Below are 21,460 nucleotides of genomic sequence, written 5' to 3' on the forward strand. Positions count from 1 at the left end.
GAACATATGCTTTTATTTCTGTTCAGTTAGGATTTTAATTTTGCCTAGAGGTTTATCACTTTGTGCACCTTTAGTCATCTAAAGTACAATTAAAGCTTCCTGTATGACTGTCTAATAAAGTACCAAATTCAGTTACTATGTGGTGCACAAAAACTTCCTTTACCTTCCCGGATTGAGCTAAATCCATCTTCATTTGTGCTTCAAATGCTCCCCCTCCCAGGCACTGTGTAGCTCACAGTGGGAGGATTTCAGTAAGTAGTGAGTAGGACTAGGTGTGGCTGATTGACAAGCTACAGACTTGTAAATCAGCAGTGACAATGCTGATAGCCATGCCCCCTGTAACATCTTCTCATCCCACTGTAGTGCAAGTCGGCACAGACTACATGATTGTGGTAACCCTGCTCTGAATTCAAGAGCAGTGCAGCATCATTGCCACTTCATCACAGGAAGCTGGACTTCACTGGCAGACTCAACTGGTATTTGTGGGACTTTGCAGGGGGACTAAGAGAAAATTGTAAGTGCATATACACTTAAGGTTAAGTGCTGTAGTACATGTTTCCTTGGAGGCCATAGTTCTACTACTAGTTCTACACTGTAAATGTGACTCCCCTATGCCATGGTTTAATCTATATTTACTTGCTATATTGCAATATATGCTATATATTTAATATGCTAATTGGCACATAGATTAAGCCAGACGTGTAATTTAAAGGATGTTTCCTACCCTATTACCAAACCTATTTCCAAGGGCATAGACATCTTCCAGAGTTCAGAGACATGACACAAGCACAGCTACAACTAATCAACATGCCCTCTGGGACTTTATAATATATTATAAAGAATACAAAGAAAAGACCAACCTTGCCTGATCTAAAGCTGGGCAAAAACAATGGACACTATGCAGATGAGGACTCCGCCAATGAATCTTTGTTAAATAACTAGACAGTTATAGGACACTGTCAGGCTCCTGAAGCTGCAGCTTTTATCAAAAGCTGAAAGGTCGGTTTTGGAAGGACATTTAACTTGAGATTTTCTTCCCACCTCCAAGGATCAATTAATAGTAGCAATATAATATAGCCAGAAATAATTTAATTTTGGGGCATTTTGTAGAGTCTGGCATTGTTTTTCTGCTCATCTGTGAGAGTAATAATATTTTAAGAAGCACAGATGGCTCTTTAATGTTCACAACCTTTGATATTTTAGGTTCTTAAGCAATATTAATAAATGTCTGAAACATAAATGTTTTGAAAGCTCATTACTGTCTTCCAGCTATGGTATGGTGAAGCATCATTTGGCGTTTAGTTAAAATGTTGGTCTGTTCTATTCTACAAATGCATATAAAGTGTAGGTAGGAAACTTTTATTTATGTGTATACCTTGTATGGCATATTGTTCTTCAGTTGTGGTCTTCATGCATTCACTGCAGAAGGACATGACCTCCACTGGGGCACTAAAGGAAAGATAGATGAAGGCTGAACTATGTTGAAAGTAACAATGGAGTGCTAAGCTTCCCAGGCTACAGGCAATGTCCATAATAAACTAGCTCTCAAAATTCTAGAAGCTCTGTGCCAAAAAGGTAAAGAGCTGAATGTTTAAAGCTATTATACTGTGGTTACCGGTATTTTATGGTTCTCAGTTTTCCACTACAGTTAGAAAGTTTCGATCGCTAGGCAAAAATTTGTAGGTCATGCTGTTGCATCCCTACTTTCTACTACCACATGCTGAAATCAATAGGCAATTGCAGTAAAGGTAGTAACCCATCCTGGCCAGATCACTATCTGTAAGGAGTTTGCATATTCTCCCTGTGCTTGCGTGGGTTTCCTCGGGGTACTCCGGTTTATTCCCACACTCCAAAAACATGCTGGTAGGTTAATTGGCTCCTGTCTAAATTGGCCCTTGTACGTATGCATGTGAGATAGGGACCTTAGATTGTAACCTTCTTGAGAGCAGAGGCTGATGTGAACGTGCATGTAAAGTGCTGCGTAAATTGTCTGCACAGTATAAACACCTGTAATAATAAACAACCCCCCAACTGACTGTATCAAAAGAAATAAAGGAAATTCACAGTATTCACTGTTTTAACATAAATTTATTTTATGGTGATACACAGATGGTGTGTATTCTAATTTTGTAGATCTTGGCTATGCTAGGCTATCAAGACAGTACACTGTTGGGGCAAAAAGTGACAGAACATTCCTCGATTAGAGACACTAAATAGCACAGCCCTCTTATTTATTCAGGACCCACTTTTACATGACAAAATGTTGCAGTAAAATGTTTTAAAAAAATTAACATGTGGGGAAAAAATTAGAAAATATACTCACCTCACTCCTGGCTTTCACAATGGAGAGAGTGCCATCACTATCCTTCAAGTGAGGCCCTAGAAATGCTGATTACCCCCAAAAGACGCTCCAGCACAGTGCACTTCTCTCGTAACATGAAATCCTCATCATTCCCAGGATCTCACCAGAAGCACTGTGATGTCATCCTCACCTAGACACCATGGGCAGTATATTTACTAACTTTGGGGTTAAAGTCAGGTCATTATTACTGACTGTGCATTCCAGTCCCAGTGAACCTTTGTTTGCTCTACGTTTGCAGGGACAGGAAATAAGGACACATTTTCCCAATGTTGTCATGGACAGCAGTAAAAACTTTACTAAATATTTACTCTTCCCAAGTATATCCAAAAACGTTTTGGCTGGAACTGGGCTTTCTAATAAACTATATGAGTTTCATGTATGTGTCTAAATTTAGGATGAGCCTCATCCATGATCCAAGCACAATTGTCTTTCTTTCACCTCCATGTTTTTTTAACCTAGACTTTTTCTACTTACTGCTTTCCCCCCCCCCCCCAATTGTTTGCCTTAAGTGTGATTATAATTCCCCAGAAGGTCAGCTTTGCTTTACTTCATACTTATCTTTTAAATGTATAGACAACATGACTAGACCAGATCATTTTGTACGATATTCTATGTGAAAACTGCCTACATTTTGACCATAGTTAAAGAGGTAATACCTTCAGATGACTAAACTAATTGACTGGTACATAAACTCCTCATGTAGTGGAACAACCCCATAGATATTTCACTTTAGATAGAGTTCAATAACTATATTACTTTTTAGTTTAAGAAAGACATTCAACAACAGTAAAGAATATCCTGAACTCTTAAGTAGATGGACCATTTGATCAGGTGTGAACAGTATAGGTTTTTGGTGATGATTACTTTATATAAGTAACAAAAATATTTTTGCATACATATGTTTTGCAACATGGTATTTTCATTATTCAATTATTATCGCTGCTTCACTTCACTTTAGGTTCAGGGTGTGTGTTAATGGAAACGGTTCAGATTAGGGTGGGAGGGTCAGAGTAGTTTGGTAAGAGAAAACTGGACAGGGCTGACTCCACTCAACAAAAATCATGCGTGTTGTCTGTACACAAAAGAGTGCATTTCTGGCAGATCAATGGGTATATATTTGTACTTCCAGGGTCTTTAAAAGGATACAACATGGGGACATTTGCATGTATTGCAGATATTTACTAGGGATGCACCGATACCAGTTCAGATAGCAGTGCCGATACTTGGCATTTTCATGAGAACTACCAGGGTTGCAGAGGTTGCAGCTGGGACCTGGCTCTGGTGCTCCACCACTGTCCTGAAATCATTAGTCGATATTGTTTTAGAAAAACTGTCACATGACAATAAACAAAAATGTATCAGTATTTGTATCTGTAAGTACTTGGGCAAGTATCGGTACTTGTACTTCCAAAAACGGTATTGGTGCATCCCTTTATATATGTTTATAAAAACAAAATCATTAATTAAAACAGAGATGTACAAATCCCAGGAGCTGTGTGTGCTCCTTACAAATGACAGCTGCCTCCTAACTTTTGATTTTTTTCTCTAGTCTAGTCTTGGAGCTGGAAAAGTATCTGTACTTGTACCGAGTACGGTACTTGGTTTTGGTGCATCCCTAATATTTACTAGATTTTTTTTTCATTTTGCCCTAACCTACACTTTAACTTATCTGACATAAATGTACCCAATGCAGTTTTTCTACTTTTCCTGTATTTTTAACGTTTTGACAGGATTAACTTGTTCAGAACAATTGTGCAAGATATTGTTTCCTTTTGACTTCAGCTGTGAGCACACAAGTGTCTTTAACATGTCTCCTTTGTTCTGCTTTGCGACGGGACACGGAGAAAAAAAAAATTAGTAAACAGGTACTTGATATTTAATTTCCAGAGAATATCTTAATATCTTTATCTACTATATATATTATTTGTTTGCTAAAGGACCATATAGTGAACTTAGTGCAAAGTTATTTACTTTAAGGTAATTGCAAAGGACAAAGGGGCACTCTTTGCATCTGGAGTAAAAGAGGTATAATCTTCACATACAGAAGGACTTCTTCACAATAAGAGCTGTGAAAATGTGGGCTAGGCCTTCAGGAACTAATTCTCGCCAGTTCAGTTATTTCTTTTTTTTAACTTAATGCAATGCACATAATATAACTTGATATTAACATTTATAAGTAATAACACCAGATATTGTTGATTCAGAGAATCTCCAAGAAAATCAGATTGCCTTAGGAGAGCAGGAAGTTTTTTTTCCTCTTGGAGCAAATTGGATAATACTTTTTTCTTCCTCTGGATCAACTGTGGATATGAGGTTCTGTTTATAAAGTTTTTGTTTATTCATTTGGTTTTGTTTTTTTCTGTTGATTGAACTTGATTTCTTCTGTATTTTTGCAACCTGGCCAATTATGTAACAATGTAAATTAACTATTGCTAAACATTGCCTATGGATCTTCCTTGGTGTGGTAATCCTTTCAGAAAACAGCAGTTTATGGTCATGCCAAGAAAATGCTATTCTTAAGAAAGAAAATTGTCAAATGGACTAAAGAGTTTTCTTATAACCTGCTCAAATAGGTAACATTAAATTATATGAACCATTTATACATGTAAGGAGAGGGTCCAACAGCAAAGATGAGCATTTAGATTCAGTAATGGATAGGCACTAGGACATATCCTGCAGTTTTCTTTTAGGCACTATCTACATCCAAGCTTCTATACATAACATTCCGTGATTAGCTTTCATTCTGCAGTTTCATTTCCCATCCAATGACTGCAATTGAGTGAAAGCAAAACATAAGTACAGGGGGGAGCATAAATATGTTACACTTACACAGTATAATTCAACAGATGCATCAGCAGTTCTTAAAAGTTGGGAACTTTTAATCCTACAAATTGTCATGATTTAAGCCCCATGCAAGGTTGGACTTGATAAACTTATGTCTTTATTCAACCTCAAATACTATGTAACTATGCAAAGGCAGAGAAAGAGGATATGTTCCTTTTGCTGGGAATTCTGTTCAGTCTTTGAATTCTGTTCTGTTTGTGGTAAAACATTTCAGTACAAATACAATTATATATGGAAAGTGCCTTTGTATTCATATCTTTATCAAATTCAGCCCTTAAGAATATCACCTAATCATTCTTAAAAACAAAAAGTACATGAATTTCCATCTTATAAGTATAATTGATAAACAAGCCAATGTCAAACCATTTATACATATGTAGAGTATACACTGCCCTCTTACCTCTTTGATGTGGTAGCAGTGTTAACTGTTTTATCACAATCTATGGTGTGTGTGTGATTCCCTACTCAAACCCCCTAAACCCTGCTAAAACAAGCAAAGCAAATATCAAATACATATGTATTAGCAGGTCAAAGATTTCTGACTCCTGGTCCTAGAAGAGAGCCACAGGAGAGTAATTTGTGCACTGTCAATAAGTAATAATCATTCAGAGCCAACCAAGCAGTTGGTTGCTTAGCATATACCCTGCCATTTTGAAAGTACCCATATGGCCATCTATGACAGCTCTGTTCCAGGACTTGATGTCTTAAAAATCCCAGACCAGCTAACAGATATTTTGCAGGTTTTTTTTTACCAGATTAGGTTAGAGAATATGAGGGGCCTTAAAAAAAATATGGGCTTGTATAAAGCTGTAGGCCTACTTTAACTTCCTGGGTCTTAAACATTGTTTTTTAGGTATGTTTAAGGAGGTTCTTTTTTAATATGTGTAAAAAGATTCCTGCCTAATCAATGTTTCTTGTGAAATGTCAGTTGGATTGAGGGGAAACCATTTTGTCCACTGTGTCACAAGCATATAAAGTGATTATTTTGGGGGGTGACATACTTAAAAACATCTCTCCCAAAGAAGGTGGTAATGTCTAGCAGTAAATTTAAATGTGTTTCTTACTGGAAATGGCCTCTCCAGCTATAATCAGCAGGATTCATCAGAGCAGTTATTGATCTAGTGATTAAATCAAATTTAGTGAGGTCAAGAACTATTTTTCCCCACTGTGAGAATAAATGGCAGCCACCTTCTTGGGTTTATTATTGCCGTCTAGTAAAATTGATGAACTTTGGTCTCTTTACATCTGTTTTCAATGGCAAACAACATTTTAAAAACACAGAATAGCAGGCATCCTTTGGTGTCTGCACATACCTTTGAGTGTATTTAGAAAGCAATGGCATTTTCATCTGTAAACCGAGACTCTTTGCTTGCTAAAGATGGTGGTTGAGCTGCCCTCTTGCACCTGTGTCTTACTACTGGTTCTTAAGCATGATGGATGGGTTTAGAAACCAATATTAAGCAGTGGGAAATGGGAACAGAGAGCACAAGCCTTCAAATCAGTTGCTATTTCAGAGCTCTCCAGGTTTTGGGTGCTTAAAGTGTATGTAAACCTTAATTTTAAAAGTTGGAGACAGGTTGCCTTTGTCCTTCACAAAACGAAAACAAACTACTTTATGTATCCCCAATATGTAAAATGTAGGTGTTCCTGCCATTCCCCTTTAGAGGTAATCCCTTTATGTTTCTTTCTGACCACACTAGGCATGGAAGAAGCTTCATCCTAGTGCGGTCAGTTGAAGTCTTTTCCTCCTGCTTGGGTGATATAGAAAGCTGTGCCGAAGCAAGGTGTGTCTGCACTACCATAATCAGATTCCTGCTGACATGCCCACCACCATACTTTTATAGCCAGCACACTGCTGTAGGTATGAAGTGTAAAGGAAAGTCACAAAACCGTGTATCCCCACCTACAGCTTGAGATTTTTCCAGTCTTCACCTCTTACCCTCAGAGCTGGGGGGGGAGTAGAGCAAACTAAGTGGTAATGTGACTGCAGATAATTTCTGCTTTTCTGTTCTTACTATTGTATGACTACACAGATACTTTAAGAATGCATTCAAGTGTACCAGAAGGTGCCTACTTTCAAATCTCTGGGGGGAGGTGGGGGGTTAGCAGAGGAGAATGTTTCTTTATTCTGTTATAATGTACTCTAGAGATATGCATAACAGGACTAAACCTATTAGGAAGCAGTAAAGAAAATACAATTTAAATTCATGTAATTTGCTACTGCATTGATGTATATCAAGGTGCTTACTTTGAAGATGTAAAATGCTTGGAAACATCATCTTAGCTAATATGTATTTGTAACAGACACTAATCTAGACATAAAAACTCCAGGCATAACCTGATCTTTATTTACCATGGGATTCTCTCCTTCCAGAAACGTCATTAAATATGAATGGGATCCTCTTCATTAAGAAACCAGCTGCTTGGACTTCTCACAGAACAAAGCTTTGCAATACACATTGTGGACATTTATGAAAGCTGGTTCACTGGAAACCCATCTGATTTTGTGTTTTAGTTCTCCATGTGCAGTTTAGAAAGGGGCTGCTGATTTGCATTCAATACACCGATTTGCTTAAATGCCCTGTCCCCCACTTTGAGAGGAAAAGATTCTAGAACCATATCAGAGTATAGCATACATTGCATGAATTTGAGCTTCGGTCACCCCTTCCATGAACTGCAATCCGCCACACAGGTGGGCTCAGATTTAACCAAATTACTTAAATTTACCAATTTTTAATGCTTTTACACTGTTTATTTTTTGTTTTCAAGTAGAAAAATATTTCTCATACATTCAAAGTGGTACACAAAAGAAAATGAGTGGGATTTCTAGTTTTCTTCAATGATTTTCGCTCGTATTATCCGATAGCACCATATCGATACATTCTTAACGTAAACATCCTGAGCACTTTCTTAGAAAGCGAGACCAGAATATATTCATTGTCATATATTTTAAATATATATATATATATAAATATATAAAGAGAAAAAGAAAAAATAATAATTTGGTGACTATTGCATTAGCCACTGGGATGGGATGAGATATTTTAGAGTACACTGAGGAGGGTTGGGCATGGCAGGATTTAATAACTGTGTTCACAGATGTAATGATAGACAGGTTTGTGGGAAGAGCAAAAAAAGGGGTCTGTAACGCTTTTGTTGTGATGAATCCATGCAACACAAGGTGTTGTACATCTCTGTGACACTGAATGGGATACTATATTGTTCATGGGGTAGGGCCACTGGAACTCACCTCATGTCTTCAGAGATACATCATTTTACTGAGGTAGGTTCCGCTGACCCTAGCAACCTTTGAGAGAACAAAATAAAGTAAAAAAGACAAAATGTGTATGTGTTGACATTAAAATATGAATTCAGCTCCCTTCATGAACAGTGAATGAATGGAACATTCTAGGAACTATGTTGACAGCCGGGCGAGAAAAAGTCTGCACACCTGCATTTTGATTGGCTTATAGCTTTGTGTTTTCTTTCTATGTTTTTGGAAGGAAGAACATTCTTACCAACCGTGGTCAGGAGGGTTCCCAAATGGCTTACTCTCTGAAAGACAAAGTAGTGAAAGGAGAAAAGGCGGTGTGAAGAGGTAGTAGCAGAGTGATGTGAAATGAGTTCTAAGGGAAAGTGGATAGTGTAGGATTCGGAAACCATTCTTAGACAGTTGTTTAATGGTGATTGACACTTTTGTGTAAATGATTCTAATAATTACCTGTCATTCTTCAAACACTTTATTATTAAAGAACTGCTTATTTGTATTTTATATTCCATTGACATCTAACATCAAATGCTACTGCACTGACATTCAAATTGCTATATACACCTTTACTGATGCCCAGAAAGGGTCCTGCTTATGACTGAGGTAGAAGCAGAGCCCAGAAGCGTATTTTCAAACCATAGTTTCCAAATGTGCACGCAGAGGGGATTTACACCTGCTGCATGTGCCCCCCAATTATCCTTTAAGGTGGTAGCTTTCAGTTATGGTATAAAAACAAGTTGCTCACCATTCACCACAACCAGGGGAAGAATTAACATGCAACACCCTTGGGACTGGTTTGGTCAATGTTACTCCTCCAGTGTGGATAAAGCTAACTGCATTAGCCCCTATATCTTTGCATGCTAATTTAAACATGGGTCAGGCAGAATGCTGATTCCTTGATTAGCACACCTGCTCCAAAACAAATGTCATTCAAACCTGACATCTCTGGGGATTTAAGCTGGGGCTAGATTCAAACATGATGATCTCCTTTAAAAAAACACGTCATTGTTTCTTGGGTGAGAATCATCTCTTATTTCCACTCCACAGCCAATCGGCTTTTGAACTGAGATAATGCACTGATCTTTAACTAAAAAAGGCCTTGAATTTCAATTTCTCGTTTTTATAAAATTATAAGCTGAAACCATCTGATCCAGCCCAAATATGTTTTGGAACTAATATGCAAAGGATGTGTATGTGCTTTCTTGGCTGTGATCACTGAAAGTAGTAAGCTTCATCTTTTTATTGCTTTGGCCTTTTCTTAATAACTTTAAAACATTACTTTCTTAATTGTTTAAAATTAACAAGGCAACTTTTTTTTAATACTTCAAAAAAAATTCTTATTGTGTAAAATGGGCCATGATAATTTGGTGTTGCAGTCTGCAGTAAGGTATCATGCCTGCCAACTCAATAGCATTGGGATGACCAGCAGTGAAGTAGTTAAATGTGGGGGGAAAGATTGTGCAGCACAGCATCCATTCAATCACAGCAAAGTAAATGAAATATTGATTGAAAGTGTCCCTGAAAAGAGAAAGCCATTAAGGAGGCACGGGAGTCGCGGCGTTCTTCATCCTCTGAGCTCCCTCCCCCTACCTTCAACAAAGCATGAAAATTAAGTGCATTATTCCCAGGAGTTGGGCCTTTGTCCCTGAGCAGATACTGCTGGTGAGGACAGAGATAATGCTACTGTAAGCTGAACCTCTTGTGTCAGCTACAGCTTACCTCCATCCCAATTGTAATGCGTTCTAGTCCTAAAAATCACTCACCTCAACCAGCAAAAGAACAATAATTGTCATGAATCCTATAAAGCATAAAATCTCTCGCTGGCACATTTTATTGTGTAGCACAGTAACTGCCAACTGGTAGGATTGGGGGCCCCATGAGGTCCTCATATCTACTACTCAAGATTGAAGCAACTAGATAAATGGGTATGTGGTAATTGTGATAAATTGAAGTGCGGTAGACAGTTCCATGCAGAATTACCCTTCCTACCATCTAATTTCTGAGTATTACTATTTCTTACTAGGGGCATTACCAATCAATAATATAATGACTTAATGTTTACCTGAGTTGAAATTTTTTCAGTTTCCCTTTCTAAAGTATTTGTAATGTGTGGCTCTTTGAAGGAGTTGGAGGTTTCCTACTTGCTTTGCATTATATTATTCCTGCCTACTATGTGTATGTGAGTGAGCCTGTTTGCTTAAATATGTAAGAGCTGCTGTTCATGCTTATAAAAGCTTCAGCATCACCCTTCTATCTAATAATGTCACAACAGATTGTACATAGGTCTAAATTGAACTTTAGTGGCTACATGCAGAACTTAACATATCATTACAATACTGTGGTAACAGTAATCCCTGAGAGTGAGCACACCTTATTCTATTATTAAATAACATATAACCACCATCAATAATACCCAAGGAGAATGATCTATGAGCCTTGTTTGCTGCGTGCTGCAGCCACAACCACCATATTATCCACGAGGGAGAAGAGCGATCACGCAGGGATGACAGACACTAGCTTCATGCCTTCAAACCCCGCTGCTGTATGCTGATGCGTTTCCAGGGCCACGCCCCCTTCCTCATCTCATTCTCTTTGTTAGTATAATTGATGGTGGTTATATGTTCTTTAATAAAAGTTTTACACTAGGGAAGGCTTTTGTTTTGACTGTAACGGGGCTGTCTCCAGCAGTGGTGCCTGTAGAAATGTTTCTGGGCTAGGAACTAGGTCATGTGGCGCTGATGTGGAAGTTTTGAACTTGACACCTTATTCTATTACCTGTGCACCACTTTGCCCTCTATAGTTATTATTTCGTTGGAGAAAAAACCTTTTTACCTTTCTTTATTAGAAAGCTTTCAAATGATAGTAAATTGCTATGCTGTTGACAATTTGATATCGTCTCTTTCTTCAAAGTTAATCTATGACTGCCAGCCATCATCAGTGCATTCCTATCTCAGTGTCTTTAAAGGAAATTTGTACTAAGAGAATATGGAACTCTCCATATGAAATTTCTAGTTATCCGGCTGCCATGGTGTTCATATGGAATGAGTGCTTTTCTTCATTGAACCAGAACAAGTGTGCAGATTAGGTGTTCTGACTTTCCAGTCTCCATGCTTGTTCCAGGTCAGAGACTTTACATGTTGAAACCAGAGGCAGCTTGTATTCATTGAGGTCAGCAATCACAGAATTCCATATATCCCTCACTGCAGATTCCCTTGGGATACTTGTAGCCTGCTGTAGAAAATTATGTGTTGTTTAATGGACAAGGATTAGAAACAAGGCTGAAGAACCTTTTTAGTAATATGTGGTGGCCGGGGAAGTGTTGGCCACAGTAGTTTCAGTTTTTATTGCCATCTTTTCTATAATACACAGAGAGGAAGTAGTATTTAGTGTTAGGGGGTAAATGTCAATATAAATAAAAAAAAAATATTTTACATTTTTATTTATTGGATATGAGATTATTAGAGTGGATCCATTAACTGTCTATGAATTGTAATATGTTACTTACAATGCACTGAAGGCACCTTCGGGAGCCTGAAAAATTGTCTTTATTCTGTACAGCACCCTCGGATCCTGAAAAACCACCTAGTGACCGGGTCACCATGCTGGCCCCACCACCTTCTGTGCTTCATTGGCCCATCATTGTGATGAGTGATTTTATTAACCAATTGAGAGTGGGAGGTGGGTTCGAGTTGGTCATTATTTGTATTTTTAGAAAGCCCTGGTTTTCTGGCTTTCCTAAGGATGTTTTACAGGACAACAGAAAGAGTTTACAGGCAGCTAGAGGTGCCCTTTTTACCATGTAAGTGACAGTTACCTCATTTTAGATAGTACACTGGTTTACTTAAACATGAATCACCTATAAGGTTCATCACCCACTGGCTTCTTATCTCTCTGAAGGTCTGCAGCAGCGAGTCCCACACTTTATGGTGCAGTAAATGGAGAGTTCCATAAAAAAGCATGCCTGACAATGTCTGTGAAGGCTCTCATTTATCCATGTCATGGTATATCTGTAAAAAATAAGTCAAGACAACTGGAAAAAAATATCAGAAAAATACAGCAAGTCCAGTTGCCTTGACTTATTTTATACAGAGATGCCTGACAATGGTTGTAGCAGGTGTACTGAGTTAGGAACTCAAAACCAGAGATTCTACAGTCACAGGGGTATAATTAGCTAGTGGGTGGGTTTGACCTTCATGCAAACTTCGCCTGCTAACCTCCCTTTACAATGCTGGTTGTTTGGTAATAATTCGGATACAATGCCTTTAATTTTTATTTTATAAGTCACTGACCTGAAACAAGCATGCTGGTCAAGAAAACCAGAATTAAGTCAGAACTTCAGATCTGCATACAGTATTTGTTTTAGACCAGTTACTTAGAGAGTGCTGAAACCATTGTTTTATCATGACAGCCACCAAACTTTCCCAGTACGGACTTCCATTAAGTAATAATGAGTGTTTGTATTTTTGCTTAACTTACACAACATGTGTTATGGAAAAATGCAGCTTTTATAAACTAGCATTTGATCTAATGTCTTCTTTTCAAAAAATCTGTGACTTTTCCTAATCCCTTGCTCAGAGCTCAGCTTTAATTATTTGCTGGTAATGGCTAGTTGGTAGGGCTTAGAGTCCATCACCGCTCTTAAAGGTGGCCATACACTCTACAACCATCGCAAGACCTTAGTCTTGCGATGGTTGTACAGGGATTAAAAAAACGTACGATCTGCCTATCTTGGACAGGCAGATCGCACTCTCGATCATCGCAAGCCCGCCCCCCTGAGGGGCGGGCTTCCGATGACCGCAATGCTGAACGGGCAGTGTGCGCGTGCGCACACCGGCCCGTTCGGCATTTGTCTTCCGAGCACCGTTCTAACCAGCCGAGAATCGTACGATTCGCGGCTGGTTTTTGAACATGCTGGTTCGACAGAAGACGTGCGACCGTACAGTAGAAACGGTCGCACGTCTCCGTTCACACTGCTCGATTATCGTACGAAAAACCGATCGCATACGATTATCGTACGATAATCGTGCAGTGTATGGGCACCTTTACGCATGTCATATATAGGCCCCTAGTAGTTTAACAATGGAGAGCAAACACAGTAGTAGGTACATACAGTATCTGGAGTGTGATAAAAGCAAAGTGTACATCTCATGCAAGTTGTAGGGGTTAATCCTGTTAGAGCACATGCAATAATCTGTAATTCTTTTCTGTAAAGGCCTGGGTTCTATTCCTTCCTCAATGTTTCATTTTTATAAACTGAGCAATATCGCTTCATCTGCCAGTGCCTCTTCTACTGACCACTATAATGTTACCTCTTATGCAAGTGTATATCCAGTATAATTGTAGCCCTGTAAACACTGCAAGCACTATATTACATCAATACAACTCTAAACACAAGCAAAGCAAAACTAACACTAAGCCCTTCTAAAATGCAGGAACTAGTAACTGAGGTCCTCTGTTAGCGGATAAGAGGTCTGTTCTGCTGAATGCATTAAAACTGTGTCAATCATGTTCTGAAATAAGCATTAGCATTTAAATTCCCCCATTTTGCAAAGGATGAATTGAGCATTCCAGAGTACAGCTGAGCGGGCTGGCAGGGTTTCTGTATCCATGGCAATCCCGAGCCAGTCCCAATGGTCCATGTATAGGAGCTCCTGCTTGGACAGAATTAGAGTGTGACAAGGCATAATTGAGTGACTGGTTTACACCACAACTGTGAGCTACAGAATAAAAAAAAGGAAAGGCAAGGGGCAACATCTGAGTAATAGAGACTCAGAGACTATTGCAAAATGTATTTCTGTGTTGAATTATGGCTTACAACATGGCAACTCCCCACTGGATTTTGTTTTAGTAAGTCTGACCCAAGATTGTATAGGAGCAAACTATAAAACACCTATTCAAAACAATGGTATAGCAACACCCAGTAAAGAAAGTGTTGCTAAATCTAGCTTGCTCTAGTCAATGTCCATAAAGTGCAACTGCTTTGTGCTACTGGCAAATAGCCAGGTTCTTTATCATTCTGCAATATAAGAAAGGAGGACAGTGCTGCTTTGTACACCTTTCTTGTACTAAAGTGCTGAGGGATGGAGGGGTAAGACTGTACAGGAGGTGCTAGGTGCAGGAGAATCTATGAGTGAAGCTGAGTTAATGGTGATGCTGTAAAGAAGCACATTGTCAAGACATGAATGGGTCGGGCATTCTTTTACAAGACAAAAGCAGCTTCCTGTGTAGTCCTCCGCTTCGAGACGTGCTGCTGGTTATGATTCGAAATGACAGGCAAAGAAACCTTTTCTTTGTGAACCGCCCCCCTCGTGGTGAAGTTATAATTGTGGTTCCTTCTGTCAGGTTTTCAAGACTGAGGAAGGAAATAGATCCATTGAAAACACCCATGAGCTATACATAGAAATGGACACTTAACCCTCTCAGTGCTGAAGAGGGACTACAATGAAATGCCTTAGAGACCCTCCTGTGCCAGAGATTTAGGAGCTACTGATATGTTGCAGGCCGCTTAAAATGACAAGAAGGCACTTAAAAAGCACTCAACGGCTTTGGAAGAATAACCATTTCTGAAACATGGAAATATGTGGTACTGTTCTGTCACCTGTTATTAACTACATGGCGGTGGCAGTAAATCACTGAGGCATTGGCTGTGATGGCTGCACTGAAAGCAGAGCAAGTTACATCTTCTATGCAAGAACAAAAAGCACTGAATATAGCAAGTGACTTTATTTAAAAAAAAAATGGCAATATGGTAGGGCAATTCATATAGTTTCCTCAAGCAACCAATCAAAAACCAGCTGTTATTTCTGTGACTTTATTAAACGGAAGGAAGCTCATTCCTGGTTGGTTGCTAAGGGCAGGTGCTATTTATAATCGTTGTCCCCCACATGTTTTGTTAAGAAAAACTTATTACCACTATAAAGGTGCCTTGTTGTCAGAAATGGCTGCAACATGTCATCAGAGATGGCTGTAGAAACATCCATGTAATTGGCTGAGAGGAAGCCCAGCTCCCACATTACACACAGTCTGAACCAGAGGGTGCAGGGTTCTCACACTGTGAATGGAATGTATGATTCCGAGATACTGTTAGGATAGAAAGATATGACAAAGGGTTTGTAACATTTCCCCCCATGAGTTCATATAAACAGATCCCTCAGAAGCCACTTCTCTGCCTCTCACAGCTCTTGGTATTTTAAAGTGTGAAGCAGCTCTTTCTATTCCATGATAAAAATAGCTCTGCTGCTGCCTTTATTGCAAAATGAATATGCTGCAATGTGCTGTGAACTTGGGACTATCTTCCCACCCTTTTCTCTGTAGAGAATAGAAGATAATATTCTAGAGACAAGGGATGACCCTCATGAAATGTGCCCTGCTGCTGTCATGTCACCACACAGTTAACCAGAAGCAGAGCATAGTTAGTGCCACATACAACACGTCATGAGAGGCTGACGGCTGTAATCAAGGTAGCATCCGGTGCAGCATGTTCATTTTAAGGAGGATATCTGAGCATGAAAAGCTGATGACCTGCAGCTCTGTGTTGGTGCACCTGCTAACACCAGGACAGTGGGGAAAAAAATCTGAGAGGTATTATTCACTGTTAATGTATTATAAATGAATTGAAACTAGTGACATGCAAGGAAAATAATGAGACGGGAGACAGTGATGGTACATGATGAACAAAGCACATTTATAATGATATGAGTAAATATATTCGCATCATCGGCTAACCACTAGTTACACTGTATTGTCATAAAAACTTACAGAGCTACAGAGACTATTAACGATAAATAACCATTACCAATTAAAACACAGTTTGTACGACAGCTTTGCTCTTTCCATTTTTAAAAACAAGCAATATCATTCCTTTTTTTTAATATATATCAGTTTTCTCTTCTTGAAAATGTTTTTTTTTCTTTCTGTAATCAAAGAGAAAGTGAAAATGGAAGGAAAGTAAGAAGAAATTGACTTGATCATCAGATTGGAATGGCTGGTTTCCCCCAAACTTTAGAGGCCTGTGACACACCTTTTGGGCACCCCAGCATACCTCACAGGCCTCTGGGAAGTTGGGGGGCTCATAACAGTGAACAGAAACTGTACAGGAGTAAGGCAGGAAAGTTAAGGGTAAGGGAACTGACAGGAAGGAGGTCTTAAATCAATATTCCAGTCTCCAGTATCCACTGAACATGGGACACTGTTGACTCAATAAACCAAAATAGTGATGAAGGTCATTTTTTAAGTTCAATGAACTAATACAAAAAAAAAGATAAACCTTAAAAAAAATAAGGAAACAAAAGATCACAGTTCAGAAAGAGAGATGCTGGACGAGAAGCCAGACGAGAGGACATCACAATCATTGTTCAGTTATCGGTTGCACAGGAGGAGCAGCGGAAAATGTCACTGAGTTGGTTATGATGGACGTTATCAATGAATTGAAGTTGAGATGGAAGGAAAACTGTTGTTTGGGAATTTCTCAGCCTGATGATCCAGAGGTAGGCAATTATTATTTACTATTTTAATTACTTTCTTTGTCCATTGATTTTGTTTTTGTTTTTATTGTTTTACGACTGCATGCATAGCATGAGAAGATGCTGGGTTTATGAATGGCCACATTTTCAGTGGCTTGAGGTGGCCCAAATGTAGAGGTTAACAAAATGATCTGGCTAGTTGGCACTCAGAAACATGGAGGAGGTGACAAGTTGGAGAACAAAAAGGCTTATACTAGAAAATAAAATCAATAAAAATGGCCCTTGGAGGAACCTGTGCTGTGACAGGTAGACACACGCCGGAAATGAACACTATCTCAGCTAAACGAGCATGCAGGGAAGTACTGACTGAAGCCGACATAAAGATGCCCCACGGAAAAAGAACATGCAGGTAAACGACTATCGGAGCCTGCGATGGCTGGTTGAGCCTTGCCCCGGAGGGATCAAAAACAGCTAAAAATCACAGATACTGTTCACAGTAAAATCTACATTGACAACACTAAGAGATCGCTAGTGTTAAAATTATACACAATCAGAAGCGTTTTTAAAAGGCAACGCCCTCACTAAGTCGTTGCAGATAATGAAACCTCATCAACTAACAGTTGGCACTTTAATCAGTTGTGTGTGTGCGTGATTTGGCTTAGAAAAAACTCCAATACGCTCACAGCACAGCACTATATCTAAAAGGGGAGAGGATGTTAATGGATCAACTGGTGCATGGCTGGCCAGGGACTAGGGGGTCTGCTTAAAACCCCAGTCCTACGAACCCCAAATGTAAACCTTTAACTTGAATTGAAAGCCATAGTTAAATGCCTTGATCGTATCCTACTTTGGAGAAGAACAAACATTGTATCTAGAGGTTGTGCGTGAAAGAGGAATGCCTTCTGAGTAACAATTGTACCACATCAGCCCCACATTATAGTAATTAATAGGTTAATTAGGACTGCCATGATGAAATGTTACTGAACGGGTGACAGTGTTGTTTCTCTACAGTAGGATTGGAAGCAAGGTCATCTTGGGGAGGAAAAAAAGCTAGGCTGATTTATAAAGCAATTAAAACAAGATGGGGTGAGAGACTGGGGACATAAAAGGATTTCAGCATGAAGGAGGGGGGGGGGGAACCCAATGAAGGAAGAAAACAGACACAGCTCTTGTCAAAACCGAACGTCACCCATCAGAGCAGTTAATTCTGATGAGATTCATGAGCCATAAATGAGAGTAATAGAGCCTGGCCAGCCAGAATATTCACCACCATACAAGTTGTTATGAAGACACTGATCTGTAAACTTATCAAAAAAGTTTTTTTTTTTCCACAGTTTTAACCATTTTAATATATATTTTACAGTGCTTTTTTGCAACTATATTGCTTTTAGATAATATATATATATATCTCTCTTTTAATGTTTTAATTTAAAACTATTTTTTATTTTTTTTTATTCCAAAACATGTAATCCCTCACACGCTGCCATCCCAGGGCAAGACGCACGAGTGAAGTTGGACAGTGCTTTTGATTTTCTTTACTCCCTTTTTGTTTTATAGGTACCTCACCCACCCAACCCTCCTGCTGTTTTCCAGCAAAACAGTAGTTCAGTTACAGCGTCGCTACGGACTAATACTGATTACCTTGTGATTCTGAAGGGACCAGCAACACGTGGCTCTGCAGTGCATTACTGGACACGTCAGCCCTCACAGAGATTGAAATTAGTGTGTCACTTCATGTTTACATTCAGTTCATTTTCGACTACAACAATGCTGGTAAAATGGCAGGCTTCAAAAAAAATTTTTTTTTCTTTTTTACTTTCTGACGCGTAAACAATAAAACCTCAACGAGAGAGAGAGAGATAGAGAGAGATAACCTGTCAAAATCGTTCAAATAAAAATTAAAAAACTTAAAAAAATAAAAAACACTAAAAAATTCCCTCTCTAAAACATCCGTAGAACATGTATTATTTACAGATGCGCTTTGTCAACACTGTTGCGTTCATTTGCATAATTATATATTAATAACCCGACGCACACACTTCCCCTGCCAATAACAAAAAAACAAAACAAAAAAAAAGAATATTCAAATAAAAAATAAAATATAAATCGCTCCTGTAAAATACAGTACATCCATGAAAAGAAGAAAGGGGACTGGAGAGGGGGACAATTAAGTTAACATCCATGTAAGGGAAGGAAAGGGAGGTCATTTAACCCACTTTTTGTGGGTTGGCCGCCCGGACACCTTGCTCGTAAGTGACTCGTTGCGTTATTAGATACTGGGCAGCTTGTGTGGCGGCTGGTGTGCCTGTTATGGTTACCTTCCGGTTTCTGGTGCCGGGGACAAACTCCCCCTTTTTAGAGATCTGTATCCTGGCTCCAGTCAACTCCTGATATTCCACCAATGTCTTGCCACCTTTGCCAAGTATGGCACCTACAAGATTTTCTGGCACAGCAATTTCTACTACGTCCTTGGAGCCGTCCGTTGACTTCTCAGTCCCCAAAATGGCGCTAGCAGCTAGAGGGGATGCTGCCCCAAAATATCCATTGGTAGCTGCAGTGGCAGCAGCTAAGCTGCCTAGTGCAAACGTCCCAGCTCCTCCTGCATTGCCACCACCCCCAGAAGCTTCACTAGCGTATGTAGCCAGCAAATTGGCTGCTGCAGCTGCAGCTGGGTTGGCGCTTGCAGCAGCAGCTGCTAATGCTCCTGTGGCTGCTGCTTGACTCAATCCCAACCCTAGCGTATTAAGGTTGTAACCATAACTGGCCAAGGTGTTGAGTGCTGATGTAATAGCAACTAGATCATTGCCAGTAAAGCCAGAGAGAACAGTGGGGAAAGCTGCTACCCCAGCAAGGTTAGCATGTCCTAGGAGCCCTGCAGCAGCAGCAGCGGTAGGTAGAACTTCAGCAGTGTTGGCATAAGGGGATCCTGTTGGATTGGAGTTAGCTACAGGTCCTGTAACATTGGCATAGCTGATGTTCAGACAGCTACCACTCTGTGGGTCTTCTTGGATCTTCTGCACTATCAGCTCTACTGCCTTGCGGTTTTGCTCTGGCTCGCCACTTACAGTCACCACTCGCTCCTGCAGATTAATGCCATCTGGTTTCTGGGAAAGCTGCACCCATGCACCAGACTGTTCCATTACCGCCTTCACAGTGGCACCTCCCTTCCCGATGATCAGACCTGCAGTGCTGTTTGGAACGATGATCTTCACCTAAGGTCAAAAAAGCATGAAGAGGAACCCATAAAAAAAAGAAAAAGAGAAAGACAGATGGAAATCACATGAAAGCTAAAGAAGCATAAATCTCAATGAGGTGTCTGTGTATGATGAGAGATAGTAAGGAAGTGAAATATATTGTTATATGACAAAATTATAATGGGCATCTATTTTAGTCAATAACCTTAAGAACCACATTTAAAGAATCAATAATCTTGAAAACCTCAATGTAAGGGAGGTAAAGAGTCCTTTTTATTTATTCTCTAGTAAGACTTTAGGTTTTAGTATAGGCATATCAAGCACAAACAGGTCTATACAATAATGGGAGAAAACTGGTTTACCAAGCCCACGCTATAACCCAAAACTAAAATGTTGCCAAAAACTAGTTGAAAAAAAAACAACCACAAAGTGAAAATGATATATTATTCTACCTATATCATATAATTATTTTATAACTTTGGTTAGATGTAAAGCTATTGTTCCAGTACCATCTGATAAGCTTTTAAAGATGTATCAACACTGAATACAAGACTATGTACAGGTATTTACTGTAACCACCAACTATGCTGCTGTTTTCCAAGGGCTAACTGCTTGTGAGCAACACCTCCACTTTTAGTTTTCTTGAGTAGAAACAAGACCCTTTGATACTAAAGCCAGTGTATAATATAAGTAATATGGATGCTAAATCGAAATGTTTTTCTGTTCAAAACTGTCCTACTCTTTCAAATAACCACATTCTTTCAGAACTCTGAGGTGACATAAATTTAAATAAGCAAACCCATACCAGTGTATTTTTTTAATAGCAAATAGTTAATAGGTCAGGCCATTAATAAAATGACTTACTTTATATGTGAAATCTATGCAGTGGTCATTTGTGCTGTAAATTAGTAGATAAATGATAAGGTTTGTGATAAGGCTAACCTTATCCCATGACCCATAGTTGGCAAATCCTGAAAGTGATGCAAGTTATTACTGGCAGAGATATTCTGCCATGCTATAAAGGTTCTGTAATCAAAAAGTGATCACTTCCTTTTCTTAAAAAATGTTGTCCAAGATGTGGATAAATGTTCTAATGGTATGCTATCTAGGGTGAGAAAAGCCCTGCCTGATAAACTAAAACAACCTTATCTGTCAATCTCTAATATAATAATTTGTATATCCACTATTCTGAAGCTGACCATACACAGAACAATATATTTTCAATCCGAAGTTTCAGAATAGATGTTGTTTACACATAATGCATTGATTTCTAAATTCAATATAGTTTACTGAAACAACTGTAACATTGAGCATTTGTAAGTTTACATGT

General features: G+C 39.1%; 1 protein-coding gene across 4 annotated transcripts in view; it reads right to left on the reverse strand.

Moving 5' to 3' along the window:
* Window positions 1–17,007: 17,007 nt before the first annotated feature.
* NOVA1 (NOVA alternative splicing regulator 1) overlaps window positions 17,008–21,460 on the reverse strand; it is a 92,816-nt gene continuing 88,363 nt past the window's right edge. For all 4 annotated transcript variants that reach the window (XM_018569518.1, XM_018569519.1, XM_018569520.1 and 1 more), the window contains one exon: window positions 17,008–20,148. In XM_018569518.1, coding sequence (XP_018425020.1) covers window positions 19,144–20,148 — 1,005 coding nt within the window. In that variant the 3' untranslated portion in view covers window positions 17,008–19,143. The remainder of the gene's footprint in view (window positions 20,149–21,460) is intronic.

Source organism: Nanorana parkeri, unplaced genomic scaffold (assembly GCF_000935625.1).
Source record: "Nanorana parkeri isolate BGI_ZX_2015 unplaced genomic scaffold, ASM93562v1 scaffold1348, whole genome shotgun sequence".
Lineage (NCBI taxonomy): Eukaryota > Metazoa > Chordata > Amphibia > Anura > Dicroglossidae > Nanorana > Nanorana parkeri.